This window comes from Schistocerca serialis, chromosome 9, assembly GCF_023864345.2.
Source record: "Schistocerca serialis cubense isolate TAMUIC-IGC-003099 chromosome 9, iqSchSeri2.2, whole genome shotgun sequence".
NCBI lineage: Eukaryota > Metazoa > Arthropoda > Insecta > Orthoptera > Acrididae > Schistocerca > Schistocerca serialis.
This window is the reverse complement of record NC_064646.1, coordinates 115,446,032-115,459,816: the sequence shown is the minus strand read 5'-3', so window position 1 is coordinate 115,459,816 and position 13,785 is coordinate 115,446,032. Positions and strand designations below refer to the sequence as shown.

The 13,785-nt window shown below is 43.6% G+C and overlaps 1 protein-coding gene across 1 annotated transcript in view; it reads left to right on the top strand.

Annotated features, from left to right (window-relative positions):
* The window catches only part of LOC126419407 (galactose mutarotase-like), a 96,571-nt gene that overhangs the window by 61,142 nt on the left and 21,644 nt on the right, over positions 1–13,785 (top strand). The window contains exon 5 of the mRNA XM_050086596.1: positions 10,069–10,261. Coding sequence (XP_049942553.1) covers positions 10,069–10,261 — 193 coding nt within the window. The remainder of the gene's footprint in view (positions 1–10,068; positions 10,262–13,785) is intronic.

The following is a 13,785-nucleotide window of genomic DNA, read 5'->3' as shown; positions in this document are numbered from 1 at the left end:
TCTTTTATGAAACTTAACTTAAATCTAGATTATAGATGTGATATGGCATAGGTCATCCTTCGATCCATTGTAGAACTTGGAAACCCATTCAGGGAATATTCGTTCACATTTTTGTTGAACGCAGTTGGTTTTTATCATGCTGTATTAAAATATTTTTTTTTATCAATAGTGCAATTTATAAACAATGTTTTGTGAGTAGAATAAAAATTCCAATGGTAAACTTAACTACTTTTTCGACATTATTTTACCAGCTAACTAAAAATAGGAAAGCCTTGAACCCCTTCCACTAAATTTAGTTAGTATTAAGATTCTTTTACAGGGAGTGCAGTGGAGCTGACGCTGAAATCATTAAGTATTTGATTTTATCATCGCTAGTCTCACTGAACTCTTCTGAACTCTACATGTCATGTGTGGTCTGGCGTCTCCTTACCAGCAACAGGTCCCACGTTCAAACTAGTCAATTCCCTAAAAAACACGCTCAGAGCGTCGTTGCGCGAAAGTGGTAGGGAGACACGACTTAGAACGAACAGACACCACGCAGAATGTTAGACACATCACAGCCGTCAGCCGGGGTGGCCTAGCGGTTCTAGGCGCTACAGTCTGGAACCGTGCGACCGCTACGGTCGCAGGTTCGAATCCTGCCTCGGGCATGGATGTGTGTGATGTCCTTAGGTTAGTTAGGTTTAAGTAGTTCTAAGTTCTAGGGGACTGATAACCTCAGAAGTTAAGTCCCATAGTGCTCAGAGCCATTTGAACCATTTGAACACATCACAGCCAAGTAAACCTATTGGTGTGTTGACAAGCCGTGGTATCTTCGTCATGCGGAACGTCAGCGTTTATGGAGTGTAAACGTGTGGTGTGAGACAGAGGACCATCAGCTCATAATCCCGTTTTTCACAGACGGAACACTGAACGCGCACAAGAATCGCAACCTCCTAACACATCAGCCTCCACAGATGCTAGAAGACGTTTTTCTGCAGAGTAGGAGGAATCTGTGGTGCCAATATGATGGCTGTCCACTCATACTGCACGATGTAACACAGCATGTCTTCATGAATTGTTTCCATCTCCGGTGAAATGTTACCACACGTGGTGCAGTCGTTCCATACTAGACTGGAAGCGTGTATTGGCGCTGCCGGTGGTCATTTTGAAAATTACCTGTGATGGTCATTTGTCTCGTTACTGGTCAGAATCCACATAACTAGTGTGTGTACTTGTGTTGTTGTTTAGTGTGTGCTACCACAAGTATTGTACAAGGGCCGGTGTGGGAACTTTTCAAAATACGATATATCTCGTAGACGACTCACACTAAAGTCCTGAGACAAACACCACTGACATTCTAATTTACACTACTTTTAGTTTGTTAATTTCAATAGACATTGCTCCGTTTAAAAAGTATATGCTTGCACAATCAATTGTCTAACAATACCAGCCATTGACTACCAATCTATTCTGCGAAAACTGCATATCATTAGCATTTCTGATTTCCATAATATTTGCGGTGCACCTTTTAGATGATTCGCCCTGTACGTCTTCCTAGGTATGACTGTGCAGATATGATTGAGGCATGAGTAGAATCGTTGACTCTTTGTATTTACATTTTGCCCACCAATTGGCGCTAGGAGTGCAGTGCCTTGACAAAATGGCGGAATGTGCAGGAAGCACTGGAGGTTGAACATTATTGTACCCACTAATTGGCGTTACGAGTGCAGTACCTTGACAAAATGTAAGTAAGCAAAGGAAGCATCTCAGGTTGAACATTTCGCCTTCAACGACGAAGCCATCTTCTATAAACAGGAAAGCCTAATCGCCACAGTGTGAGAGTATGAGGCACTGAAACTCCTCAAGAAATTGTTGCGCATGTACGAGATTCGTCGTATGTTAATGTTTTCACTGGCATGTGATAGGCGGAGCTGTATGGGACGTTTCCTACTCTGACAGAAATGTAGCTCTTGCCTTAGTGTGTTGCAGTTGTGATTGTTTCCACAACTCACTGTTGATTCCGAGAGTTTTGTCTTCCATCAACCGAGCGAGGTGGCGCAGTGGTTAGACACTGGACTCGCATTCGGAAGGACGACGGTTCAATCCTGTGTCCGGCCATCCTGATTTAGGTTTTCCGTGATTTCCCTAAATCACTCCAGGCAAATGCCGGGATGGTTCCTCTGAAAGGGCACGGCCGACTTCCTTCCCTAATCCGATGAGACCGATGACCATGCTGTCTGGTCTCCTTCCCCAAACCAACCAACCAACCAACCAACCAATCTTCCATCAAGCTGACTGGAGCCTCGATGTCCGGCGCTACCTGAACGGTGAACCTCCGCATCGCTGGATTGGACTTATTGGTGTTGATGTGGCTTTGTTGACTTGGTCCCATAGGTCGTCTGACCTAACGCTTGTGGTTTTTCCTTTTTGGATGCATTAGGGACCGTGGCTACATACCCCCATTGCCAAGAACACTAGAACAGCTCAGAAAACGCATCAATGCTGCTGCGATGACTCTTGACAGAACGATGCTACATGATGTATAGAGCGAACTTGACTACAGCTTGGACGGGCATCGTGTGATCAGGGCAGCTCTCATAGAACATTTGTAGAGTGTGTAATGTAAATTGATGAGTTTACTGTTCTATTCGTGTAGCAATCATATTTTCACATTTAATACTTTGGAAGATACAGAAGTTTGAAAACGAGGGGATCATTTAAAGTAGCCTTGCTTATTTGTAAAAGTGACTTATTTTCAAAAAATGTTCAAATGTGTGTGTAATCTTAAGGGACCTAACTGCTAAGGTCATCAGTCCCAAAGCTTACACATCCTAAGGACAAACACACACACCCATGCCCGAGGGAGGACTCGAACCTCCTCCGGGACCAGCCGCACAGTCCATGACTGCAGCGCCCTAGACCGCTCGGCTAATCCCGCGCGGCTATTTATTTTCAGAATTTGAGTGTTTATTTACTTGAATACGATCCTGTCGTACTTCTCGATTTAAATGTGGATTTTTGGTTGGTTCTAACTGGTTAATAACTGGTGCTACATTATAAATTTATCTTAAAATAAAGGAACCCTTTGTCTGTTAATTAAATTTATTGAATGTGTGTCTCTCTCTTCGGACTCATTTCCACCCATCACCGACAGTTATCGTTCGGTAAATGGTGAGGTGACGAACAGAAATTGTATATGATGCATCTTTTTTAATTGTTTTGCGACTTGATCACTTTCTTTATAAGCATACGGTATCACTTGTCGGAAGTGTTTTCTTTTGCGAGAAGCATTTGTCATCATTCGTTGAGTTTCTTTGGATTACTTTGATCAGAATACACTGCTCAAAAGAATTAGAGGAACATGATATTGTTCGTCTGCCATACTCAATAAATGAGTACTAGGTATGTTACCAAATTATATCTTTATCTTTTACAAATTAAGCACACGAAACAATACTTCATTACATCCTTAGTCGTTTACATAGAAAGAACAAAAGTGTCGGACATGTGTGGAAAACAATGAGGAAACAATCATTTATCCCATCATCTTAGGTGCTTCTCATTGCACTCTGTGAGCTTCAGTGATGTTTATGCCCTCCATGAAAGTTTATCACTGCATGAAATCTAGGGGGAATGCTCCGTATAAATCTATGGAGGTCACCCTGTGGCATCCATTCTCATTCTTCAATGAGAGCCCACGAGAGTTCTTGGAGAGTCTGTAGTGGAGCAGGACGATCACGAACACGTCTATCAATGACGTCTCATATATGCAGGATGGGGTTTCGATCGGGACTCTTCACTGGCCATTTCATTGCTTCAATGTCCACACTTCGCAAGACATCCGCGTTGATGCCCGCCACGTGGGGCCCCCGTTAGAAGGAATTCAGGGCCCCCTCCGAATGCAGCAGCCACCACATCGTCTAAAAGGATCTGTCCAATGGACTGCTTGGCGGTAAGGCGACCGTGAAACCGTATGGCTGTCAACACTAAAGTCTCCCCACAAAATCACAGAACCTTAGAAGTGATTCTATTTCCTGGACAACATTTGGCAGATACCGCTCACCACGGGTCTTCAAACGCAAACACGGCCATCACCTTGCATCAGAAAATATCTGGACACCTCTGTGAATAACACGTTTCGCCAGTGACGAAGTCGCCAGTTGACATGGCAACGGCAGAACTGAAGGCGAGCTGCGAGACGTTGTCGTGTCAAGCGGGATACTCGAGTAGGACGTCTGGGTCGTAAGGTCCTCTTTCGTACCCTGTTCGTGACAGTCTGATCAGACAGTGGCCCTCCTGTGATCATTTGCAGTGTTCAGGCGGTATCCGTACAACGCCGCAAGGCAGAGATGGCCAGATATCGGTCTTCACGTGGGGTTGTAATGCGTCGGTGCCCTTGTCCAACTCGCCTTGTCTACTGACCTATTTCCCTGTAGCTTTTCCACAATCTATGGATGACACATGGAGAGGCAATGATATGTGCAGCAACACTACCGAAAGTCCATCCTTTTTGGATCAAACAGACCGCCCTTGCAACTTGCTCTGCGTTATGATATCGCATTGCATGTGCTTGGTTGAACACAACTCCCACAAATGACGATTGTCATATGCGTACCTCACTAGAAAACTCTGGGACGCCGGTACTCACTTCCTTCTGAGGGGTCATCTGACGCTGTAATGCATAACACAACCATTAGATGGTGAATGATTTTAATTGTTGCCTACATTGAAAGCGAAAATCTCAAGCCATGCAGTAAGACCAAGGTACCCCCCCGTATCAAAATAAATTTAACATACTGGATGTTCGTATACGTGTTCCCTTAATTCTTTTGAACAATAAAGTTTCAGAATATGAATCATCTTTGTAGATATGGTATAACGCCTTGAATTTATCTAGAGGTTCTCTTTTTATCCAATCATGTTATCTCTTCCAGTTCCGCGCGCCACTGAGCGCTTTAGCCTTCTGTTCCAGGCACAAATTTGGTTATTAAGAGAACGCTTATTCATAAACCTGGACAAAAACTGAACTTAAAGCTATTTATTGGCATTCAATAAAAACGAATTATCGGAACGGCAATAACAGTGATACAGGCCCCCTTCTAACAGCCGTGTACCGCAAGTCTGTATAGGAAAGGAAGGTTCCAAATGATTGTAAAAGAGCAAAGGTAGTTCCAGTTTTCAAGAAGGGTCATCGAGCAGATGTGCAAAAATATAGGCCTATATCTCTGACATCGATCTGTTGAAGAATTTTAGAATATGTTTTTTGCTCGCGTATTATATTATTTCTGGAAACGCAGAATCTACTCTGTAGGAATCAACATGGATTCCGGAAGCAGCGATCGTATGAGACCCTACTCGCTGTATTTGTTCATGAGACCCACAAAATATTAGATACAGGCTCCCAGGTAGATGCCATTTTCCATGACTTCCGGAAGGCGTTCGATGCAGTTCCGCACTGTCGCCTGATAAACAAAGTAAGAGCCTACGGAATATCAGACCAGCTGTGTGGTTGGATTGAAGAGTTTCTAGCAAATAGAACACAGCATGTTGTTATCAATGGAGAGCCGTCTACAGACGTTAAAGTAACCTCTGGCGTGCCACAGGGGAGTGTTATGGGACCATTGCTTTTCACAATATATATAAATGACCTAGTAGATAGTGTCGGAAGTTCCATGCGGCTTTTCGCGGATGATGCTGTAGTCTACAGAGAAGTTGCAACTTTAGAAAATTGCAGCGAAATGCAGGAAGATCTGCAGCGGATAAGCACTTGGTGCAGGGAGTGGCAACTGACCCTTAACAAAAACAAATGTAATGTACTGCGAGTACATAGAAAGAAGGATCTTTATTGTATGATTATATGATAGCGGAACAAACACTGGTAGCAGTTACTTCTGTAAAATATCTGGGAGTATGCGTACGGAACGATTTGAAGTGGAATGATCATATAAAATTAATTGTTGGTAAGGCGGGTACCAGGTTGAGATTCATTGGGATTGTCCTTGGAAAATATAGTCCATCAACAAAGGAGGTGGCTTACAAAACACTCGTCCGACCTATACTTGAGTATTGCTGATCAGTGTGGGATCGGTACTAGGTCGGGATGACGGAGGAGGTAGAGAAGATCCAAAGAAGAGCGGCGCGTTTCGTCGCAGGGTTATTTGGTAAGCGTGATATCGTTACAGAGATGTTTAGCAAACTCAAGCGGCAGACTCTGCAAGAGAGGCGCTCTGCATCGCCGGTGTAGCTTGCTGTCCAGGTTTCGAGAGGTTGCGTTTCTGGATGAGGTATCGAATATATTGCTTTCCCCTACTTATACCACCCGAGGAGATCACGAATGTAAAATTAGAGAGATTCGAGCGCGAACGGAGGCTTTCCGGCAGTCGTTCTTCCCGCGGACCATACGCGACTGGAACAGGAAAGGGAGGTAATGACTAGACCGCGGATTTTAGGTAAAAACCTATTTTGTTCCTGAGTTCCTATTCACATAAAAATTTGTACTTATGCGTTTCATGACTATTTACGCTTAATATCGTTAATTCTATAGGACCTAAAAAAGCCTATTTCGACGTTAGTGCCTATTTTTGCCTATTTCGGCTTTAATATCCTAAAAAGTGTCTATTTCATGATATAAGACAGTGGCTCCAAATTTTTCCACACTATACGACAGATGGAAAAAAATATTTTCTGCGCAGCGTGCAGCAAGGTGGCTAGTTGATATGCGCTCATGCTACGTATTTGCCTAACACTTCGGTCTTTTTTTATTTTTTTTATATCGCTATCCCTGTTAATACCAAATACTCTTTATGGGTGTTTTATTATTCATATGTAAAAAACAGATCGCGAATCTTTAGGTTAAAACCTATTTTTTTCCTGAGCTCCAATTTGCATATAAGTTGGTACTTATGCGTTTCATGACTAACTAAACTGAATACCGTTAGTTCTATAGGACCTAAAATTGCGTGTTTCGACGTTGACGCCTAATTTTGCCTATTTCGGCATCAAAATCCTAAAAAGTGCCTATTTCGTTAATCTGACAGAGTTCTTGTGTTTTCAAAGATTAGAAAAAGGAAGTAAACTTAAGGCTTTGCGTCTCGTCGAAGTCGAAGGTCGGTAAAGACTGGTTGCAATTCCTTTGCTTGCCTTACTGCCAACAGCACTCGGCACAGTTGAATGGTCATCCATCCAAGTACGCGCCGAGCGCGACAGTGCTTAACTTCGGTGAGCGAATGGGAACCGGTCAAAGATTTGAGTTACACATTAGAATCGAACGTGGGAGTACTAAATTTTATATTTGAAAATATTTCTTTCGTAGGATTCTGGCCAGCTGTGTATTTTCGCAAAGAAACGGTTTCATAGTCCTTAAGCTGAGCACGGATTAAAAAATCACAACGTTAATCGTAGACGCCCTCTATAGCTAAATCACTGCCCTTCGCGCATTTTCTTGCTGCTGTCTACAGGCAGTCCTATCTAAGTACTCTGTTTTGTGGTTCGAAAAATAATTTGCCAGTAGTGAGATCTTTTCATCTGAAGCAACGGTAGATTCGATTCGCTTGTTCAGAAGGGGCGGCGATCTGTCAGGTGCCATATGTCCAGCAACGAGTACGGTACTTCCACTACCGTTCCCATGCACCACAGTAAAAGGAAAAAAAGACAGGTCATAGTTCACTTTTTCCCAGCGAAAACAAATCAGTACATTGTGTAGCGACCGACGTGTTAAGTGTTACTGACGTTCTAAGCGCAAAATAAATTCTAGTTTCTGTGTGTGAATACTTCGCCATGCCGAAAACAGCTGGTTCAAAGTCTACGCATATAAGGCAGTGGCTGCAAGATTTTCCGCATTGTACAACAGATGAGAAAATTATTTTCTGCCAAGTATGCAACAAGGAGGTTAGTTGATGTTTTTCTTAGACTTCTTATTTTCCTGTCACTTAGGATTCTTTTTTATTGCTATCTTTTAGTAAACGAAATACTCTTTATATGCGATTCTAAACTGCGTTTCCATTTTCTCTCGTATTAGGTTTCGAGTGTTACGAAATCTCACTTAACTCAGCATGCAGATGGAATCGCACATAAAGCTAATGTTGAACGAAAGTCAAAATTGAAGCAAACTCTTTTAACCAATAAATCTGGTGAATCCTCCAAAAAAAAAAAAACAAGTTCTGCAGTGGTTTGTGTCATGCACTTGTGGCAGCAAACATCCTCTTTCGGAAACTATAAAACCCTATTTTCAGAGTTTTCTTGAGAAGTACTGCCATCTGTCTATTCCTGCAGAGTCAACTTTACGTAAGAATTATGTGGATTCAGCGTACAATGCTGCATTGCACAGAATCCGAGAAGATGTTGGAGAATCTTGTATATGGATTTCTGTGGGTGAAACTACTGACAGTCTTGGCCGTTACATTGGAAACCTGATTATTGGCAAGCTAGATCCAGATGCTCCATCCAGGGCTCATTTGATTTCCTCAAAACAGCTTGCAAAAACTAATCAACAAACAATAGCAAAGTTTGTGAACAATGGGCTTAAGGTGCTTTACCCAAACGGAGTGGATGAGAATAAGGTGCTTCTGGCCGTCACTGATGCTGCTGCGTATATGATAGCAGCGTTTCAACTATTAAAAGTATTCTGCCCATTGAAGCTGCAGTGCATGATGCTGCTTGTGTAGTGCATGGGATCAACCGCATAGTAGAGCAAGTAAGGCTACAAATTCCTAAAGTAAATAAAGTAATATATATGATGAAGAAAATTTTTGTTAAGGCACCATCAAGAATATAGGCATTCAAAGAACAGCTTCCAGATGTCCCATTGCCGCCAGAGCCTGTTGTCACCCGCTGGGGCACGTGGCTGATAGCAGCAGAATACTATAGTACGCATCTCTCAGCTGTCCAGAAGGTGGTTGAAAATATACCGGAGGATGCTGCATCCGTAACTGCAACAATGGAGTTACTCAAAGATTCTTCTTTAAAACGGGACTTATCTTACATTAGGGCCCACTACACATTTATGGCAAGAATAATTTCACAATTAGAAGGCTCAGGGAGATCTATCTACGACAATATTTCTTTGCTTGAAGAAGTCAAAATGAAAATTAATGAAGCGCCAGGTGAAGTAGGGGAAAAAGTACGGGCAAAAATGCAAACAGTTTTGCAGAAGAACACTGGCCTGAAGGAGTTGTGTGCAGCTGCCGACATACTTAGTGGAAAATCCAGCACTCCTGACTGCAGCATTCCTGTCCAACATGTGCCGAAAATGAAGTACGCCCCTGTCACATCTGTTGATGTAGAACGTTCTTTTTCAGCGTATAAATTGATTCTGACCGACAAGCGCCACAGTTTTTCACTAGAAAACCTAGAAAAGATTTTGGTTCTTTATTGTGAAGCCAACTATGGTCAGAATATGTGAAACTACGAATGTATTAATTAAACCATTGCCACATTTTTTTTACGGAGATCTTTATCTTGCAGGAACTCAAAAATATTTGCAGTTATGTTCAACATTAATGTTGTAGATTGCTGTGCTCTGTAACTGTGTAAACATTCATTCTCCTTATTTTAATGACTAATAAGACGGCTTCGGAGATTTCAATGTGAATCACAGAGTTGACAAACACTGTGTATTTTAATTTATTTTTATTTTCTCTGCATCATCGTTATTAGAGCCTATTTTAGGTTTTATATAGCCTAAATGAACTACTGAAGGAGCCTATTTTAGGTGCCTAAAACACACTTTTTTACGACCTAGAAGTCCGTGGTCTAGTAATGACAATTGGCACGTAAAGTGCCGTCCGCCACACACCGTTGGGTGGCTTGCGGAGAATAAATGTAGATGTAGTCACCAATAATGATTTAAGAATGGCAAAACTATCGAATGTGTCTGTTCAGAACTGAATGCACCGGACTAAGTCCATTGTTTTCATGCTGTGGTTCGCACACACAGACTGGTTTCACTCGAAAGAAATGAATGAGTAACAATCCTACAGAAACGTAAAACTACGGCCGACTAAATCAACTGTTTTCATTCGGCTATTCCATCTCAACCGCCCTCATCAGAAGGGAAAGAAGAAGTAAAGGTGTACGTTATTGTTGCAGGTTAGAGCACCCAGAGACGGGGCGTGCGCTGGAGGTACGCACCAACCAGCCGTGCATGCACGTGTACACGGGGCGGCGCCTGCCGCCGTGGCGGCCGCCCAAACCCAGGCCTCCCACGCCGCCCACTGAGGACGTCGAGGAGGAGGAGACCACAGAGACGGACCCCGCCAGCGCCGCCAAGACCAAGTCACAGGTATCCTTCCTCTGCTGCCTTCCTTCCTCCTATACTTGCTCATTTGGATCCGTACAAAGTATCAAACTCCTGCTGCTGATCATCTGGCTATTATTTGGATCAGTGGGCGATTAATAGCCTGAAGGTACTGCCTGTTATATGTTGTTGTTGTTGTGGTCTTCAGTCCTGAGACTGGTTTGATGCAGCTCTCCATGCTACTCTATCCTGTGCAAGCTTCTTCATCTCCCAGTACTTACTGCAATCTACATCCTTCTGAATCTGTTTAGTGTATTCATCTCTTCCTCTCCCTCTACGATTTTTACCCTCCACGCTGCCCTCCAGTACTAAATTGGTGATCCCTTGATGCCTCAGAACATGTCCTACCAACCGATCCCTTCTTCTAGTAAAGTTGTGCCACAAACTCCTCTTCTCCCCAATTCTATTCAACACCTCCTCATTAGTTATGTGATCTACCCATCTAATCTTCAGCATTCTTCTGCAGCACCACATTTTGAAAGCTTCTGTTCTCTTCTTGTCTAAACTATTTATCGTCCACGTTTCACTTCCATACATGGCTAAACTCCATACAAATACTTTCAGAAACGACTTCCTGACACTTAAATCTATACTCGATGTTAACAAATTTCTCTTCTTCAGAAATGCTTTCCTTTCCATTGCCAGTCTACATTTTATATCCTCTCTACTTCGACCATCATCAGTTATTTTGCTTCCCAAATAGCAAAACTCCTTTACTACTTTAAGCGTCTCATTTCCTAATCAGATTCCCGCAGCGTCACCCAGTTTAATTCGACTACATTTCATTATCCTCGTTTTGCTTTTGTTGATGTTCATCTTACATCCTCTTTGAAGACACTGTCCATTCAGTTCAGCTGCTCTTCCAGGTCCTTTTCTGCCTCTGACAGAATTACAATGTCATCGGCGAACCTCAAAGTTTTTATTTTAATTCCTACTCCGCGTTTTTCTTTTGTTTCCTTTCCTGCTTGCTCGATATACAGATTGAATAACATTGGGGATAGGCAACAACCCTGTCTCACTCCCTTCCCAACCACTGCTTCCCTTTCCTGCCCATGCCTGTTATATTGGCATCTAAATTACTGCACTCATAACACAACTTAGCATTCGCCAGTCTACAGTATGTCATTATCACCATCATCATTGTACAGCACCAGTTCCTCAGCTACTATTAATGAGTCTTGTCCACTTCCTTCTGTTAGTGTTTAACCTGCCACGAAGAACTTCATCCATTGTCCTTCCTCTGGCAGCGAGGTCATTCTCATTCATGTCCATACAATGGATTCTGGTTCTTCCTACAAGAGATTTTTCATCCACTTTTTTTTCCAAATTTATTTGGGCTATTCTTAGGCTGCAGCCTAGGGGTCCCCCTTCAGTTTTCTGTATGCTGGATCCTCGAGTAGGTCGAACATTTTGTGATTGCACTCTGATAATGAAAGCAGTACAGTTGCATTTCCTTTATCCGCGGGTAAAATAACTATTTTAGGATCATTCCGTAGTTCTCGAACCCGACCAACAGGGTGAAAAAGAAGACTATTGAGCTTCTACGCCAGTGCCTGCCGAAGGAAATCGTCAAGAAGCTCCGACCTCGAACTGCTGCATCCCCAAGGCTCTATGGGTTACCAAAGGTGCACAAAAAGGATGTTCCTTTGCGCCCTATCATCAGCAACATAGGCGCTCCAACGTACCAGCTAGCCAAATATTTAACGGCGAAATTAAACCCTCACGTCGGGAAATGTCAGCATCACGTCAGGAATTCTGTACATTTCATTCAACGGCTGCAGGAGCTGCCCATCCGTAACCAGGACCTCTTGGTGAGCTTCGATGTGGTCTCGCTTTTCACCAGAGTGCCGCTTGATGACTCTCTTAAGTTGATTAGGAAGAAATTCAACCCGTCAATGACTAATGTTTTCGAATTTGTCCACACATCAACATTCTATCTCTTCGATGGAAACTATTACGTACAAACGGATGGTGTTGCCACGCGGTGTCCCCTGTCACCAGTGGTAGCAAACTTGTTTATGGAGGACTTCGAAGAGAAAGCACTGGAAACTGCAGCACTGAAGCCTATGTGCTTTTACAGATATGTTGATGACACATTTGTGATATGGCCACATGGAAGAGAAAAACTTCAAGAGTTTCTCCAACATCTGAATTCTCTGCATCCTAACATCAAATTAACCATCGAGGTGGAAGAGAATGGTGAACTCCCGTTTGTGGACGTCCTAGTCAAGTGCAAAGCGGATGGCACCTTGGGACACAGTGTATACGGGAAAGAAACCCACACTGATCTGTATCTCCACTCTACCAGCTGCCATCATCCTTCACAGCGTGAGGGTGTACTGCTAACGAAGAGGACGAGAAGACAGTGGCGACCTGCCTCACGCCGGCAAACTATCCAACAAAATCGGCAGAATTCTGGCTCGGCGAAGCATCAAATGTGCCTTCCGTCCACCTTCGAAAACGTGTGCCCTGCTAGGTACAGTAAAACATGACCTGTGGCTCCGCAAACCGGGTGTTTACCGTATCTCCGTGTAAACGCGGTAAATCGGGCAAACTGTACGGACAATCGAAGAAAGATGCCAGGAACAAAGAAGGCACACTGAACTCAAGCAGCCTACAAAATCTGCGGTTGCGGAACACTAAATGGATACTGGAGATACTATGGAGTACGTGGAAACGGAAGTTTTACGGCAGGCCTCGTCTTTTTGGGACTGTGTTCTGAAGGAGGCGATTGAAATACGTGTAGCTGATGGGCTGATCAACAGAGACGCTTGGTTCAACCTCAGCAAAGCCTGGGATACAGCACTCAGTCAACTAAAAGCACAGCGTCTCCCCAAAGCGATTTCCGAGCCCGGCGAAGGCCACAGGACATCTGACGGTCCACAGTTCGCAGCCAGCAGCCCGCCACTCCCCACCGCCCCTCCACGCAGCGCCGCGTGCGGCAGGACGCGGGGGAAAGGGTGGGGAGCGATCAGAGTATAAAGGGGAGGAGATTCAGCGGAGACGCCCAGTCTGCAGGTATCACCTGGAGATGACGGCAAGGAACGTTGTCGAAATATCGTGGTTTGAAAACGGCTGCACCCGGCTGGAGACCCGAGAACGGTACAGACAGACATCATCTTACCAGGAGGCACTGTGATGAGTTATTCACCTCCCTTGCCATTGTCACTTTCAGTTTCCAAGTCCCATGACTGTAGATAAACAGCAATTAAGAAGTTATTGGTAACTCACCAGGACCTTCTTCTGCTGCACTTTCATCCATCTTCAGCAGAGAACCGCTTCTCACACCCAGCCATCTCAATATCCAACTATAACTGGTGTCAGAAGGACTGCTGAAGATAAAGATGGAAAGTCAAAAGATAGCAGCCGGTTCCACGGTTTAGCAGCGGTATGTCCTGTACAACAGTATGAGTAAGTGCTGATTTTACAGTTTTTTGGGTCTGTGTGGTTGTTTCCCTACCCTTTCTTCTTCCTTTCCGTTTTATTTTGGGTATACTGTATACTTTTGT